General features: G+C 46.1%; 1 protein-coding gene across 1 annotated transcript in view; it reads right to left on the bottom strand.

Annotated features, from left to right (window-relative positions):
- Positions 1–14,693, bottom strand: part of LOC115082548 (inactive serine/threonine-protein kinase TEX14-like) — a gene marked incomplete at its 3' end in the record, with an annotated part of 85,406 nt that overhangs the window by 32,648 nt on the left and 38,065 nt on the right. Inside the window, exon 4 of the mRNA XM_029586767.1 lies at positions 8,733–8,835. Within this exon, the coding sequence (XP_029442627.1) occupies positions 8,733–8,835 (103 nt within the window). The remainder of the gene's footprint in view (positions 1–8,732; positions 8,836–14,693) is intronic.

Consider the following 14,693-nt stretch of genomic DNA (forward strand, 5'->3'; position numbering starts at 1 on the left):
GTAACAGCCCATGCAGATGGACTAAGCGAATGGGCTCATCTATAGCGAGATGAACCAGATCTGCAAATCACAGCTAGTATAGCCAGTCTGGTGCCACGAGGATCATCCTCCCTGGATGATTTTCGATGCAATGCAATACCTGACCTATGAGAGGCCACGGGGGAAACAAGTAGAGCAGAAATTTTATCGGCCACAGCTGAACCAGGGCGTTGATTCCCTCAGAGCCAACCTCCCTCCAATGGCTGAAAAACCGATCCAGCTTTGCATTATCTCGAACCGCCATAAGGTCCAACTGCGGCCTGCCCCATCTGGCCTGGATAAGGGCAAAGGCATCCGCTGACAGCTCCCACGTCCCCGGATCCAGCTGCTGTCTGCTGATTTACTCCGCCTGCACATTGTCTTCTCCGGCCATGCGAGATGCCACTATTCCAATTAGATACTTCTCCGCCCAGATAAACAACTCCTGAGCCTCCTGAGGCACCAGGTTACTCTTCCTTCCGTCTTGACGATTGATGTACACCACAGTCATCGTGTTGTCTGAGAACACTCATACTGTTTGTCCCTGAATGAGGAAGAAAGGCGAGAAATGCTTGTGAACCGCCCTTGTTTCAAAAGTTGATTGACCAGAATGCTTCTATTGGTGACCACTGACCTTGGGCAGTCCGTCCTTGACATACTGCCCCCCCCCCCCTCTCAGGTTTGTATCTGTGGTCACCACCACCCATTCCGGAACCTCCAAGTCCACCCCTTTCTCCAAATTGGGACGAGACAGCCACTACAAGAGATTGGACCTGGCATCCCCCTGAAGTGGCAAAGGAAGCTGAAATTCTTATGAGAGCAGATTACAATGGGATAAAAGTGTCCTCTGGAGAGGTCGCATATGAGCGAATGCCCATGGAACCAACTCCAACGTGGACATCATAGAACCCAGGGCCTGCAAATAGTCTCAGACTCTGGGAACTGAAAGCTGCAGAAGTTGAAGCACCTGACCCTGCAACTTGTTCACCCTCTCCATGGTAAGAAACATTTTTCTGATGTGGGTATCAAATCGAAGCTCCAGATACTCCAACGACTGGGATGGTTCAGGTGACCTTTCTCCAGGTTCTCCACCCAGCTTAATGATCACAGCAGCTGTATGATGAGTCGAATCAAGTGACACTCCAATTCAGACTTCACCCTAATGAGCCAATTGTCCAGCTATGGGTGCATCAGGATTCCTTCCCTCCTGAATGTCGCCGCCACCACCACCACTTTTGTAAGAGTCCGTGGCACTGTCCCTCACCCAAAGGGAAGGGTCTGAAAATAAAAATGATCCCCTAGCATCATGAACCTCAGGAATCTCTGGTGGCTAGATACATAAATAGGCCTCCATCAAATCCAATGATGCCAGAAACTCTCCCTTGTGAACCGCCATTACCATCTGCAGCGTTTCCATACGAAAGCACAGCACCAGCAGCACTGCATTGACCTTCTTTAGATCGAGAATGTGTCGAAAAGTCCCATCTTTCTTGGGAACCATGAAATACATGGAGTACCTCCATAGTCCCTGCTCCTGAGGGTGAACCAGAACAATCAAATTCAGGCACTGTAACTGCTGTAAAGTGTCCCACACCACCTCTCATTTGACAAGGGAAGTGCAATGGGAAACCACATAGGCTTCTCTGATCGGGTGTGAAAATTCTAAGGTGTAGCCGTCTCTTATTACCTCCAGAATTCATTGCTATGACGTGATCCTGGTCCACTCCTCATAAATAGGGATAGTCCTCCCTCTGACGGCTTTCCAAGGAGGAACAGACCAGCCTGCCTTCATTGGCTAACCTTACCCTCCTCTGTTCCTTGGCTGGAGCCATCACGGGAAGATCTATACGCCCCCGAAAGGACTGCTGCCTTCCTGAGCCTTGTTTTTGCACTGTAGGCATAGAACTCCTATTGGAGCGAAACCTTGAGTTTTGAAAACGAGCGCATGTCAGAAAATTCTTCTTTGCCGGTCTTATCTTCGGGCAACTTATTTTCTTTCGACTCCCCCAACTGCTTCATCAGCTGTTCCAGACCCTCTCCGAACAACCACTTTCCTTTAAAAGGGAGGTTACATAGCGGCACTTTAGACCACACATCTGGCAACCAATTTGACACCACAGGAGTCTCTGTGCTGCAACCGCAGAAACCATATTCCTGACGGAAGTCTGGACCATGCAATATAGGGCACCCGCCACATAGGTCACTCCTACTTCCAAGAGGGTGGCCTGTGTGGAATCAATTGCAGTCCCCGGCTCCTTCTCCTGTGCCTTCTGCACCCAGCACAAGCACAAGCATTAGCATTAAGCTTCTGCAGTCTGCCACACGAAGGCTTAAAGCTGAAACCTCGCACAACCTCTTCAACAGAATCTCCAACTTCCGATCCTGGATAACTTTCAGCGCAGCCAATCCTGCCACTGAGATGGTGGTCTTCTTGGTCACTGCTGACACTGCCACATCTACCTTAGGAAGCCTCCAAAGCTCTAAGGTCTGTTCTGGCAAGGGATACAAAAGAAAATTGTTTTTTACCTGTTAATTTTCATTCCTGTAATACCACGGATCAGTCCAAACTCCTGGTTATGCATCCCTGCCAGCAGATGGAGACAGAAAGTTTAACTGACACTGCCTCATAAACCCTAGTGCCACCTGCAGTTTCTCAGTATAGATCGTACCAAAGCATAAAGTAGAAATTCCAATGCCCTAAACAACGAGGCAGAAAATTATTGAAAAAACTTTGAAAACCTCTTCAAACAAATTTGTAATCATCTGTATTTAAAAGACAACATTAGAGCTGAGCGGGTGACTCTCCACCTCTAGACAAAAGTGGGCGGGTTCTGGACTGATCCATGGTACTACAGGAACGAAAATTAGCAGGTAAGAACCAATTTTCTTTTCCCTGTACATACCCGGATCAAACTAGACTCCTGGGATGTACCAAAGCCCCCTATTTAGGGTGGGACCTGGAGAGTCCCGCTCGCAGAACACTCTCGCTAAAGGAAGGAGAACCTGAAGCTCCCACATCCAAATGATAGTGCCCTGCAAATCTCTTGAGGAGATACCAGCTGTGCCTCTGCCCAGGAGGTTGCCTGTGACCGCGTAGAATGAGCAGGCAAGCCCTCAGGAATCTCTCAACTGGCAGTAATGTAGGTGGAACCAATGGCCTCTTTCAACCAACGCGCAATAGTAGTCTTAGAAGCCTTGAAACTCGCTTTGCGCCACTCCACAAAACCAATAGGTGGTCAGACCTTCTGAAATCATTTGTCACCGAACATCCAACCACTTGAGCTCTTTCGCATGCGGAACAGATGTATCCACCACCTGGTTGACATGAAAAGCAGAATCCAATTTAGGCAGAAAGGAAGGCACAGTCCTCAAAGAAACCCCTGAATCCGAAATTTGGAGGAAAGGATCCCAACAGGATCCTTTGCCGAGCAGAGCAAATCGTTACTAGAAAAACTACCTAGTGAGTCAAGTCTTTCAGTGTCGCTCTCCGGAGAGGCTCAAAAGGAGCCGCACACAAACCGTGGAGGACTATATTAAGGTTCCAGGATGGACAAATTCTCCTAAACGAAGGCTGCAAATTCCTAGTTCCTCTGAGGAACCTGACATCATCTGTATGAGCTGAAATAATGGAATCTTTGATCTTACCCCAAAGGCAGCCCAAGGCCACCACTTGATTTCTAAGGGAGCTAGGAGCTAAGCCTTTCTCAAACCCAGCCTGCAGAAATGACAAAATATTGGGAATGGAGGACTGTAGGGCGTGAATTCCATGAGTAGAACACCAGGACTCACTTTCCATACTCTAACGTAAGCCAGATTAGTAGACTTTTTCCTGGCTTGCAATAAGATGGTGATGACAGACTCCGGATAACCTTTCCGTCTTAATCTCCTCTCAAAAGCCAAGCCTCTAGACAAAAGTGATCGGCCTTGTCTGAAAATATGGGACCCTGACGAAGAAGGCCTTTCAGATGACCGAAACGAAGCGGGCCATCCACCGCCATGTTGAAGAGATCCTCAAACTAAGGTCGCCTTGGCCACTCCAGAGCTACCAAAATCACCTCTCTGTGATATTTCTCCATGTGACGCGATACCTTGTCCACCAATGGCCAAGGAGGGAACACATAAAGCAGAACCCCTCCGTGCCCAAGGCAGGACTAGAGCGTCGACACCTTCGGCCCCGTACTGTCGTCTGCGACTGAAGAAACGAAACGCTTTGGCAGTCTGACGAGTTGCCATCAGATCCACGTGAGGGGAGCCCCAATGATCTCTTATGAGCTGCATCGTGGTTTCTGACAACTCCCATTCGCCTGTATCTAACAGAGTCCGACTTAGGAAATCCACCTGAACATTGTTGACCCCGGCTATGTGTGACGCAGCTATTCCTTCTAGGTGAGACTCCGCCCAACGAATCAAGGCTTGTGCCTCCCAAGCTACCGGCTGACTATTGGTACCGCCCTGCCAGTTGATGTATGCCACTGTTGTCGCAGTGTCAGAAGGAATCTGCACAGAGCGCCTTTTTATCAATGGTAAGAACTCCTTCAAAGCTAGCCTGACCGCCCTGGTTTCCAAACTGGTTGATAGACCATGCAGATTCTCTCGCAGACCAAATACCCTGGACCGAACGATGTTGACAAACCGCCCCCCCCCCAGCCAGAGAGACTGGCGTCGGTAGTAACTATCACCCAGTCCGGCACTTCGAGGTCTATTCCGCGAAGAAGATTGGGGGTCTGAAGCCACCATGACAGACCGTCTCTAGCCACGCCCTCGAGAGGTAATGGCAAGTGAAACTCTTCTGAAATTGGCTTCCACTGCACCAAAAGCGCCCTTTGCAACAGCCTCATATGGAAAAATGCCCACGAAACCAATTCCAACTCTTAAGTCATGGAGCCTAGAACCTGTAAATAATCCCACACTTTGGGAATCCATAAGTTCAACAACCGGCGGATTCGATTCTGCAGCTTGAGCACTCGTTCTTCTGAAAGATACACCTTGCCGAGCGTCGAATCGAGCCCGCAAATACTCCAAGGACTGAGTTGGAGACAAATGACTCTATGCCAAGTTTACTACCCAGCCAAGAGACTGAAGAACTTCGAGAACTCTGCTGACTGACAAGACAGAGAGCTTCTGATTTCGCCCTGGTAAGCCAATCGTCCAGATATGGATGCACCAGGATTCCTTCCTTCCGAAGCGCCGCTGCTTCCACAACCATCACCTTGGTGAAAGTGCATGGGGCTGTAGCAAGTCCAAAAGGGCCTGAAACTGAAAATGCTGGCCCAGCACCATGAAGCGGAGAAAGCACTGGGAGTCTAGGTGGATTGGAATATGCAGATAGGTCTCCGTAAGATCCAAGGATGCAACAAACTCCCCCTTGCACACAACCGCTATCACTGACCGCAAGGTTTCCATCCGGAAGTGGGGAACTTTGAGGACGGCATTCACTTTCTTCAAATCCAGAATGGGCTGGAAAGTGCCCTCCTTCTTTGGAACCACAAAATAGATGGAGTAGCAGCCCTTGCGAAGTTCCGAGGGGGGAACCGGTATCACCGCTCCCAGGCTTTGGAGACATGCTAAGGTCTCCTTTACCGCCACCTGCTTGCTGACTGGATCGCAGGGGGAAATTAGAAAAAGCTTGCGAACAGGTCGAACAAAATCTAAAACGTAGCCGTCTTTTACCACACTGAGAACCCACTGGTCCTGCGTAATCTTGGGCCACTCGTTGAAAAATTAAGTCAAGCGACCTCCTATAATAGGAACAACAGAGTGGACCGGCCTCGCTTCATTGTGAGTACTTACCTCCGGACGCAGATCCTCCTGAGGCCCCCTGAAATGGCCTACGGGCCCCCTGAAAGGACTGCCCCTGAGGCTGCCCTCGAGTAGGGAATGATCTCTGAAAGGCAAGAGGGAACCTCGCTGGTCCTGATCTCCTATTGGAGTGAAACTGAGACCAAACCTGAAAGAATCTCTTAGCTTTGGGCTTGTCCTCGGGTAAACGGACAGGCTTATCACCGAGAGACTGAATCAGTTGCTCAAGGTCTTTGTGAGGGGAGGGATGTGGACAACCAGATGTACACCCCACGGGTGCACAGACGGGCACACAAAAGGGTGACAACCCCCGGCCTGTCCGCCTCAACTGGACGGGGTAGGGACCACAGGAAAACCTGAAGTAACCCAAAAGAAACCTCGGGAGGAAGGCTTAAAACCATAAAATCCTAAAAGAAAAGCGCAGAACTGCAGATTCTACAGCTTCTGCCATCTGCTGGAGACAGAGAAATACTGAAGAACTGCAGGTGGCACTAGGGTTTATGAGGCAGTGTCAGTTAAACTTTCTCTGTCTCCATCTGCTGGCAGGGATGCATAACCCAGGAGTCTGGACTGATCCAGGTATATACAGGGAACTTTGCCATAGCCCTGGCTACCTTAAGATCTGCCACAGGAGATTCCCACTCCCGGTTGACCAACTTCTTCACTTTCTTTGGTAAAGGAAAGGCCTTAAGCAGCTCCCATAGTCCATCCAGGTCAGGGTTCACTCCCTCACTGTCAGAATCTTCCTGTGTGACCTTAATCTCCAACTCTTCTAAAACCTGTGGAATTAGTGGCCGCAGTTCCTCCTTATGGAACATCTCACCACCCTAGGATCGTCCCCTCCATGACAGGGATGTCCTCAGCATCATGCAAGGTATTCGCTAATGTATCCACAGGATTCAACCCTCGGATCTCCCAGCAGACTTTTTGCATCTTCTGCTTTGTCCGAGGTGTCATCTTGTCACCCAAGGGACGTCCCAGACCAAGAAGCCGAAGAATTCCCCCTGACCCCGACTGCCTAGCTGCTTTAGGCCTCTTAGTTGAGCATTGGGTCTTCTGAGGAGCAGAGTGATTAGATCCTGCTTTCTTTTTAGCTAAATAGGCTTTATGGAGGAGCAGGACAAAATCCATGGAAAAGTCCTCAGTACCACTGGACTCTTGATCCAGCACTTCATCATTTTCTTCCCCCCTTCCCTTTCCCCCACAGGGCGCTGATCTATCAGAGAAAGCAGAGGGGGAGAGTTGCGTGGTTCCCTTGCAGAGGCCTGCCTTCTGCCACGTGGAGTCAAGATGGCCACTGCCTCTTCCAAACCCCCCCCCCCCCCAGGTCTCATGCACAGGCCAGATGACTGGGTAGATCAACCACTACCAGATGACTGGGTAGATCAACCACTACCAGTGACCCCTCGGAGGTCTCTACCCCACCGGAAGCACAATTGGGGCAGAACGAGGCTGCACTGAGGCATGACCACCTCAGGTCGCAGCCCTGACAGTTTCCCGTGCTCAGAAGGAGGCACCATGATGCTGTGGTCAACTGTAAAAATAGACTCCTGCCACTAATGAATCCACAGCCAGTGCATCAAACAGCTCCAACGCTGCCCCAGTACAATGAACGAATCACATGTATCCTCACTCACCCGTGCCTCTGGCTTCCAGCTCTGCCGTCACGCTCTTCTGCTTTTTTATTTATTTTATTTTTTTTACAGCAACAGCCAACAAAAAACACAAAGGGAAAGCAAAAATAATTAATACTTTCCTGCTTCTGCATGCTGACTGCTGAGGGTGAGGAGGACCCAGAGAGAATGAGGGAACTAGGACTCCTGGCTTTCCCTCCCTCTGGAAGATGAGGGCTGAGCCAGATCAGGAATAACCTACCTCCCTGCTCTACCTGAGGGATGGCCCATAAAGGAACCTAACACCTCAAGGAGCCACTCTCTTCTAAGAAAACTTCTTTCCTCTAATTCTCTTTTTTTTTTTTAAAGTTCAAAATTCCTGACTGCAGGACTGCACCTCTACCATCTGCTGGAGACAGAGAAATATTGAGGGACTGCAGGTGGTACTCTCGATTATGTAGCAGTGCCTGAAAAGATTTTATTCTCTGCCTCTATTTGCTGGTAGGGATGTAAAACCCACTTGTCTGGAGTGATCTGGGGTATGAACAGGAACAAGACTTAATATCCTAATCCTCTCACCTCGTATCAAGACTTAATATCATAACCCCTTCTCCTCATAATCAAGACTTAATAACATAACCCCCTCACCTCATAATCAAGACTTAATATCCTACTCAATGCAGGGTGTAAAGGGAAGGAGGTATAAACCAGAGGAGCATCCAGAGCAGACAGAATATGAGGAAAGACTATTTTCAATTTTCAAAGCAATTTTCCTAGATAAACAGATATTTTACTGGATAAATTGTCCTGGTTGAAAACTGCCTTCCTCAATCAGATAAAGTAGACACAGGCTTCCATAGTGTGAAACCATTTAGATGGGCTAAAAAAAGGCACTCTGAGGGGTATGTTTAGGTCAAGGGCCTATACTGGCATGTTCAAATCTATGCACATTGTTTTGCCCTGAAAGGCTGCCACAAAACAGAGGGTACAATGTTTCTTTGGAGGTAGTCTGCTTCTTGTATGCTGGCAGTCATACTTCACTGCAGAAAGAGTATGGGATTAGGAGCACTAAGTAAATAAGTGCTGTATAAAAGCCTATGGCCATGTCTCACTGTCTCTGCCACTAAGTCATTACTTAAGTCACGGTTGGGCGATATCCTTGCTTGATTGGATGGCTTTGGGATGGAAGAAGGAGTTTGTGTATTTCATTTACAGGCTATGTGATAAGTTGATCATGCAACATATGGAAGACTGAATGACAAACTATGGGGACAGCCAATAAAAAATACATTCTTCTTCTACCTTTCTGTAAAATTTTCTGAGGTGTGTGGGTCAATGAAACACCATATTCTGTTCTTGCCATTGTCAGAGGTGAACATAAAACACTGTTCAATGATTTATTGCTCTGTAAAGAGAAATACAAAAGTTTAAATGCCACATAGATCCAACATTTTAGTGGATGCTATATAATGAATTGCAACAGAGTAAAAAAGTCTGTTTTTTTGTTTAAAATATTATTGTAAAATAACTTACACATCAGACAGTAAAGCACTGAGATGCCTCAAGAAAAATAGTATACATTGTACTGTATTAAATGTAACTTTTATCATTCATATGTAGACCACCAAATAACTCTACTTTGCTCTGAGTACTATAGTAGGAGAGTGAGTAATAAATCCTTGTAATATTGAGGTAGATCTTCAAAGCCAATTAGCTGAATAAGTTCCTACTCAAGTGAGTTAAATGGCAGTATTTGAATATCTGGCTATGTTCAGCAGCTGCCACTTAGACAGATAACTACTTATCCAGCTAACTCTGACCACACTGCAAGGCTGGTTTACAGTTCGCCGGAAATATATATCTGGCAAACTTTAACATAGCCAGGTACTTACCTAGCCACTCAATGGCTGAATATGCACCCCTGATTACTAAGGGCTGCTGTGATATTGGCATGCAACTATAGCACTCAAATGTACTCGGAGAATTCAATGTTATTCCTGAATTAGAAAGATGAGAAAGGTACTTCAAACAAAGTGGTAGAGCATGTGAAAGGATCTTCATTATAAGAGTAACACCAGGAAGAAAATCTTTTCCATTTAAAATTATATGATCATATGTACCAGGTTTTCTTACTGCTGAAATTACTTATTTCACCTCCTTTGGGAGAGGCATAGCCTGAACTATTTTGCTGTCAACATCCATGCTGTAACAGCCAGGGCATGAAGTTTGGTATGCAGCACAGAGCCTTCGAACTGAGTCAGGTTTGGAAATATCTATATTGATGCAGTTACAGCCAGCCTCTGTAGCCATGGAAACCAGATTTGGCACAGCTAGGACAGGGTCATGAGAATCATTGTTCCTATCAATACTCAAGTTAAGAAGAGACTTTGAAATAAGAGGAATGGGAGGAAAGGAATACATGAACTTCTTGGTCCATGAAACTGAGAATGCATTTGTCACCTGTTTGGTATCTTGAAGCAATAATGGGCTAACTTCTTGTTGAAAGGAAACAAACAGGTCTATGGGAGGAGTTCTCCCTTGACAAAATAGTAACTGAACCTTACTGGGATCTAGAGACCATTCGTGAGGTTGAAGATGAAGAACGAGGGCATCTACCAATATATTGTCCTTTCCTGGAAGATAAACTGCTATAAGATGGAATTTTCTCATGACAGCCCAACTCCATATCCTGAGAGTTTCCTAAAAGATCCTATGCCTCCTTGTTTTTATTGTCGTCTGTTCAGATATGTAACCCTGTTTGCTTCAATCACAGTTCGAAAACATATGAGGCTTTGAATAAAGCATTGAGCTCCAGTAGATTGATGGAAAGTTTGGTTTCTTGAAGATACTATGTCCCTTTAGAGTAAACAGCATTGTGTTATGGTTTTGTAGGAAATTGTGAACCCCGGGCCGAGATGAGAGATGTCTCTGCCCACAGAGAGGAGCCCCGTGGGCCTCACCATCGGTGGGTGTGGTCTCAGCGACATAGGACACAGCTGTGAGAGACTTTATTAAAGAGTAAAGATAAGGCATAACCCGAGGAGCGGGAAATGCAATAAACACAGTTCTTGAGCAATAAGATATACCCAGGGTGGTACTGTAGATGAGAGGCTCTGGTAGTGGCCCGCAGCGTGGGGTACACCAGGAGGTTCCTGCAGGCTGGTGGAGATACCTCAGAAGTGCAGATCCAGTAGTGGCCCGCAGCGCGGGGTATGCCGGGGATGACTGTACTGTAGGTGACAAGGTAGATGAGGTCTTGAGATACAGTAACCAAGCAGAGGATCTTGAGTAGCTGCAGCAACACTCTGTAGCTCAGGATATGTAGAAGTGATAATGCTGAAGAACGGTAGTGGCCGGAGGCACGGGGTACACTGTGGAGACTTCAGCAAAGTTGGTAATGTAGGAAACTGAAGAAGGTACTCACACAAGGAAGTTCCAGGACAGAGACCCGAGGAGCGGGTCAGGTGAAGTCCAAGGCAGGAAGGCCCTCTGAGGAGCAGATAGCCAAGACGCGGAAAGGCCCCCGTGGAGCGGGTACCCATAGCGTCTGAATGTCACGAGGAGATACTGGAACAGGAGATCCAAGAGTAGAGTGGATTTAACAATGAGAGAACTCCTTGCTAACTCGTCTTAGCAGTGGGCCGGTCAGCTTAAGTACACCAGCGGGTTGACGTCATCGGGAGAGGACGCCCCCGAGGTTCGCGCCACGACGTATACAAAAGGAGGCCCTGTGTGCGCGCGCACGCGCGCGTGCCTAGGTGATTCCAGAAGTAAGATGGTGGTCAGCAGTGTCCACACCGTCCCGGGGATGTCGGGGAGGTCGGCGTTGGTTGGCGGAGGCCGCCATTCTTCCCATGATTGACGGTGCAGGGAAAAAAGAGGTGAGCATGAGAGGTCACAGCTGCCTTCAACCAACGGGCGCAACAGTACCACCCCTTTTTAGGGCCCCTCCCCGAGGGTTTTGGCTTCCTGGGGTGAGCCAAGTGGAATTGTCTGATCAGCTCCTTGTCAAGGATGTTACTTGCAGGCTCCCAGCTATTTTCCTCTGGTCCAAATCCTTCCCAGGATATGAGGTACTCCCAGCGTCTTCCATGTTTCCGCACATCAAGGATGTCATCTACCTGGTAGGTAATGTCCTCTTCAGTGGAGAGAGGTTGCAGCTCAGGTGTCTTCTTAGAAAACTCTGATAAGATGAGGCATGACCACCTCAGGTCGCAGCCCTGACAGTTTCCCGTGCTCAGAAGGAGGCACCATGATGCTGTGGTCAACTGTAAAAATAGACTCCTGCCACTAATGAATCCACAGCCAGTGCATCAAACAGTTCCAACGCTGCCCCAGTACAATGATGAGAGATGTGGAAGGCGTTGTGGATCTTTAGAGATGATGGTAACTGCAAGCTGTGCGTGACTGGACCCAGGCGACGGAGTATAGGGAAAGGTCCTATATACCGAGGTGCAAATCGAGCTGAAGGCAGTTTGAGACGAATGAAGCGGGTACTGAGCCATACCTTGTCCCCGGGCTGTAGCTGTGGAGCTGCTCTGTGATGGGCATCATAAAACTTCTTTGCTTGTTGTCCAGCCTTTTGAAGAAGCTCTTTAGTGTGTTCCCACAGCTGATGCAGCTCCTGTGGTGAAGCTTGGGCGGCCAGAGAGGATACTGATAAAGGCATCGGTAATGGAGGTAAAGGCTGGCGTCCATAGACAAGTTGAAAGAGCGATGATCCTGTGGAAGCTGAGGGATGGGAATTCAGCGCAAACTCTGCCCAAGGGAGTAGTTCGGACCAGTCGCTTTGTCTGGAATTGATGTAGGCCCGGAGAAACTGCTTTAATGTGTGGTTCATCCTTTCGGTTTGTCCGTTGGCTTGCGGATGATAACCTGATGTCAGATCTAGAGATATATCGAACTTCTTTCAGAGAGATCTCCAGAATTTGGCTGTGAATTGTACCCCTCGGTCAGAGAGGATGTGCGTAGGCATGCCATGTAAACGGAAGACATGATGGATGAATAGTTTTGCCAATTCAGGAGCCGCAAAATGAGCCATTTTGGAAAACCGGTCAACAGTGACCCAGATGGTGTTGTTACCAGTAGACACAGGTAGGTCAACGATAAAGTCCATGGATATGTGTATCCACGGTTCGCTAGGAGCGGGCAAAGGTTGGAAAAGTCCCCAGGGATGACCGGCAGGAGGTTTTTGCCTTGCACAGGTAGAACATGATTCCACATTGGCCCATACATCCTCTTTCATGGAAGGCCACCAGTAGTATCTTTGCAAGGTGGTCAGAGTTCTGGACTGACCAGGGTGACCTGTGGGGAGTGAATCATGGGCCTATCTGAGGATTTTCTTCCTGAGTGCCTGGGGTACCACAGTTTTTCCGGCTGGAACCGTGTGTGTGGCTGAAAGGAGTATCCTAGTAGGGTCAATGATATGACGCGGAGTGTCCGGTGTATCTTCTGGTGTAAATGAACGGAAAGAGCATCTGCACGGGTGTTCTTGTCTGCTGGGCGATACTTCAAAAGGAAGTCGAATCTGTTGAAAAACTATGACCAGTGGGCTTGACTGTGGTTCAAGCGTTGGGCATGATTTTGTAGCAGTTACTGAGACATGGTTGAAAAAAACCGATAATGTAATTGTCAATCAAATAGGTAATACAGACTATGACAAATTTTCAATTCCAAGAGTCAATAGAAGAGGAGGAGGTTTAATGTTAATCGTTAAAAAAAACATTAAAAATGAAATTGTTACCTAAGCACCTAATAGATCAATATGAAATAGCATTATCTGATTCTCCAAATCTTCAGATCTGTCTGCTATACTGCCCACCTGGCATCCTCGACTATAATGTATCCCCTCTGATTGAATTTTTTGTTAGTAATTTAAATCCAAACAAGCCATCAATAATTCTTGGAGATTTTAACATACATATGGACAAGACACCATGGTCAACCACATGCCAAACATTACATGACACCCTTACAGCATTAGGCTATGACCTGATAACAAACCAGGCGTCACATAAAGCTGGCCATTCGCTGGACCTGATATTCACTAACTCCTCTTTAGTAAATAAAGCCAATACCGACTATGCCCCAAGTTCCCTGGTCCGATCATTTTTTGATAAAAGCACATATATTATTCAATGTCCTGTATCTTTAACTGTGTATTTTTTAATAATTATTTTATTATTTTAATTGTTTTTATTAGTTTATTATGAAAACTTTGTATTTCTTTTCATTTAATTTTGAAAACGCAATTATTTTTAAATGAATATTTCTTAACTAATATAAACCGATGTGATATGTCCTCATGAAACATTGGTATATAAAAATAAATAAATAATAAAACAAACAATCAATCCAAAGTTGAGAATATATACTTTGATTTTCGTTCACCGTTCAATATAGAAGAATTACAATCACAGCTTGAAACCCAGTTAACTCGCATTGATCTTACCAATATTACTGAAGCTACACAATCATGGAACAAGATAAATGTGGACATAGACAAAATAAATCCCCAAAAAACTAAACGTGTTAGCAATAAGAGGATTTCAAACCCTTGGTATACTCTTCTGCTAAAAGAGACCAAACAAAAATTGAAAAAAAAGGAAAAAAGATTGGAGAAAAAATAAATGCCCTAGAACACTAACAAATTATTGGATCCATTTGGCATATTATAAAAAATTGATTGACAAAACAAAGAAAGAATTTTATGGTAACAAAATTTGAAGATTTGGACATAATCCTAAGATGCTGTTTCATATTGTTAATAAGTTAATCGATGTACCCAGTCAAGCCAACAACGCAATAAATATTAATCTTAGTCGAGAGCTAGCTGACTTTTTCCAAAATAAAATAGATAATATTTCTGAGAAATTAAGCAATGTAACACCACAAGAAATTGTAATGAAAACCAAAGCAAACATATCTTGGTCGAACTTTGACAATACTTCAACTTTCGAAGTAACAAAATTACTATCCAGCTTAAATCCAGCTCATCATCCTTCTGACGCTATTCTTATTTTGATTCTCAAACAAATACCTCAAATAATCGTCCCAATAATAACAGAAATCATTAATCTATCATTACAAGAAGGGTGCTTACCAGATCTACTAAAACAAGCAATAGTGAGACCCATTCTAAAGAAAAAGAATCTTGATGACACTGTACTAAACAACTATAGACCCATCTCCAATTTGTCATTCTAATTGAGAAAGCTGTATTACGACAATTAAATGATTACCTCGAACAAAATGACATTTTGT

Source organism: Rhinatrema bivittatum, unplaced genomic scaffold (genome assembly GCF_901001135.1).
Source record: "Rhinatrema bivittatum unplaced genomic scaffold, aRhiBiv1.1, whole genome shotgun sequence".
NCBI lineage: Eukaryota > Metazoa > Chordata > Amphibia > Gymnophiona > Rhinatrematidae > Rhinatrema > Rhinatrema bivittatum.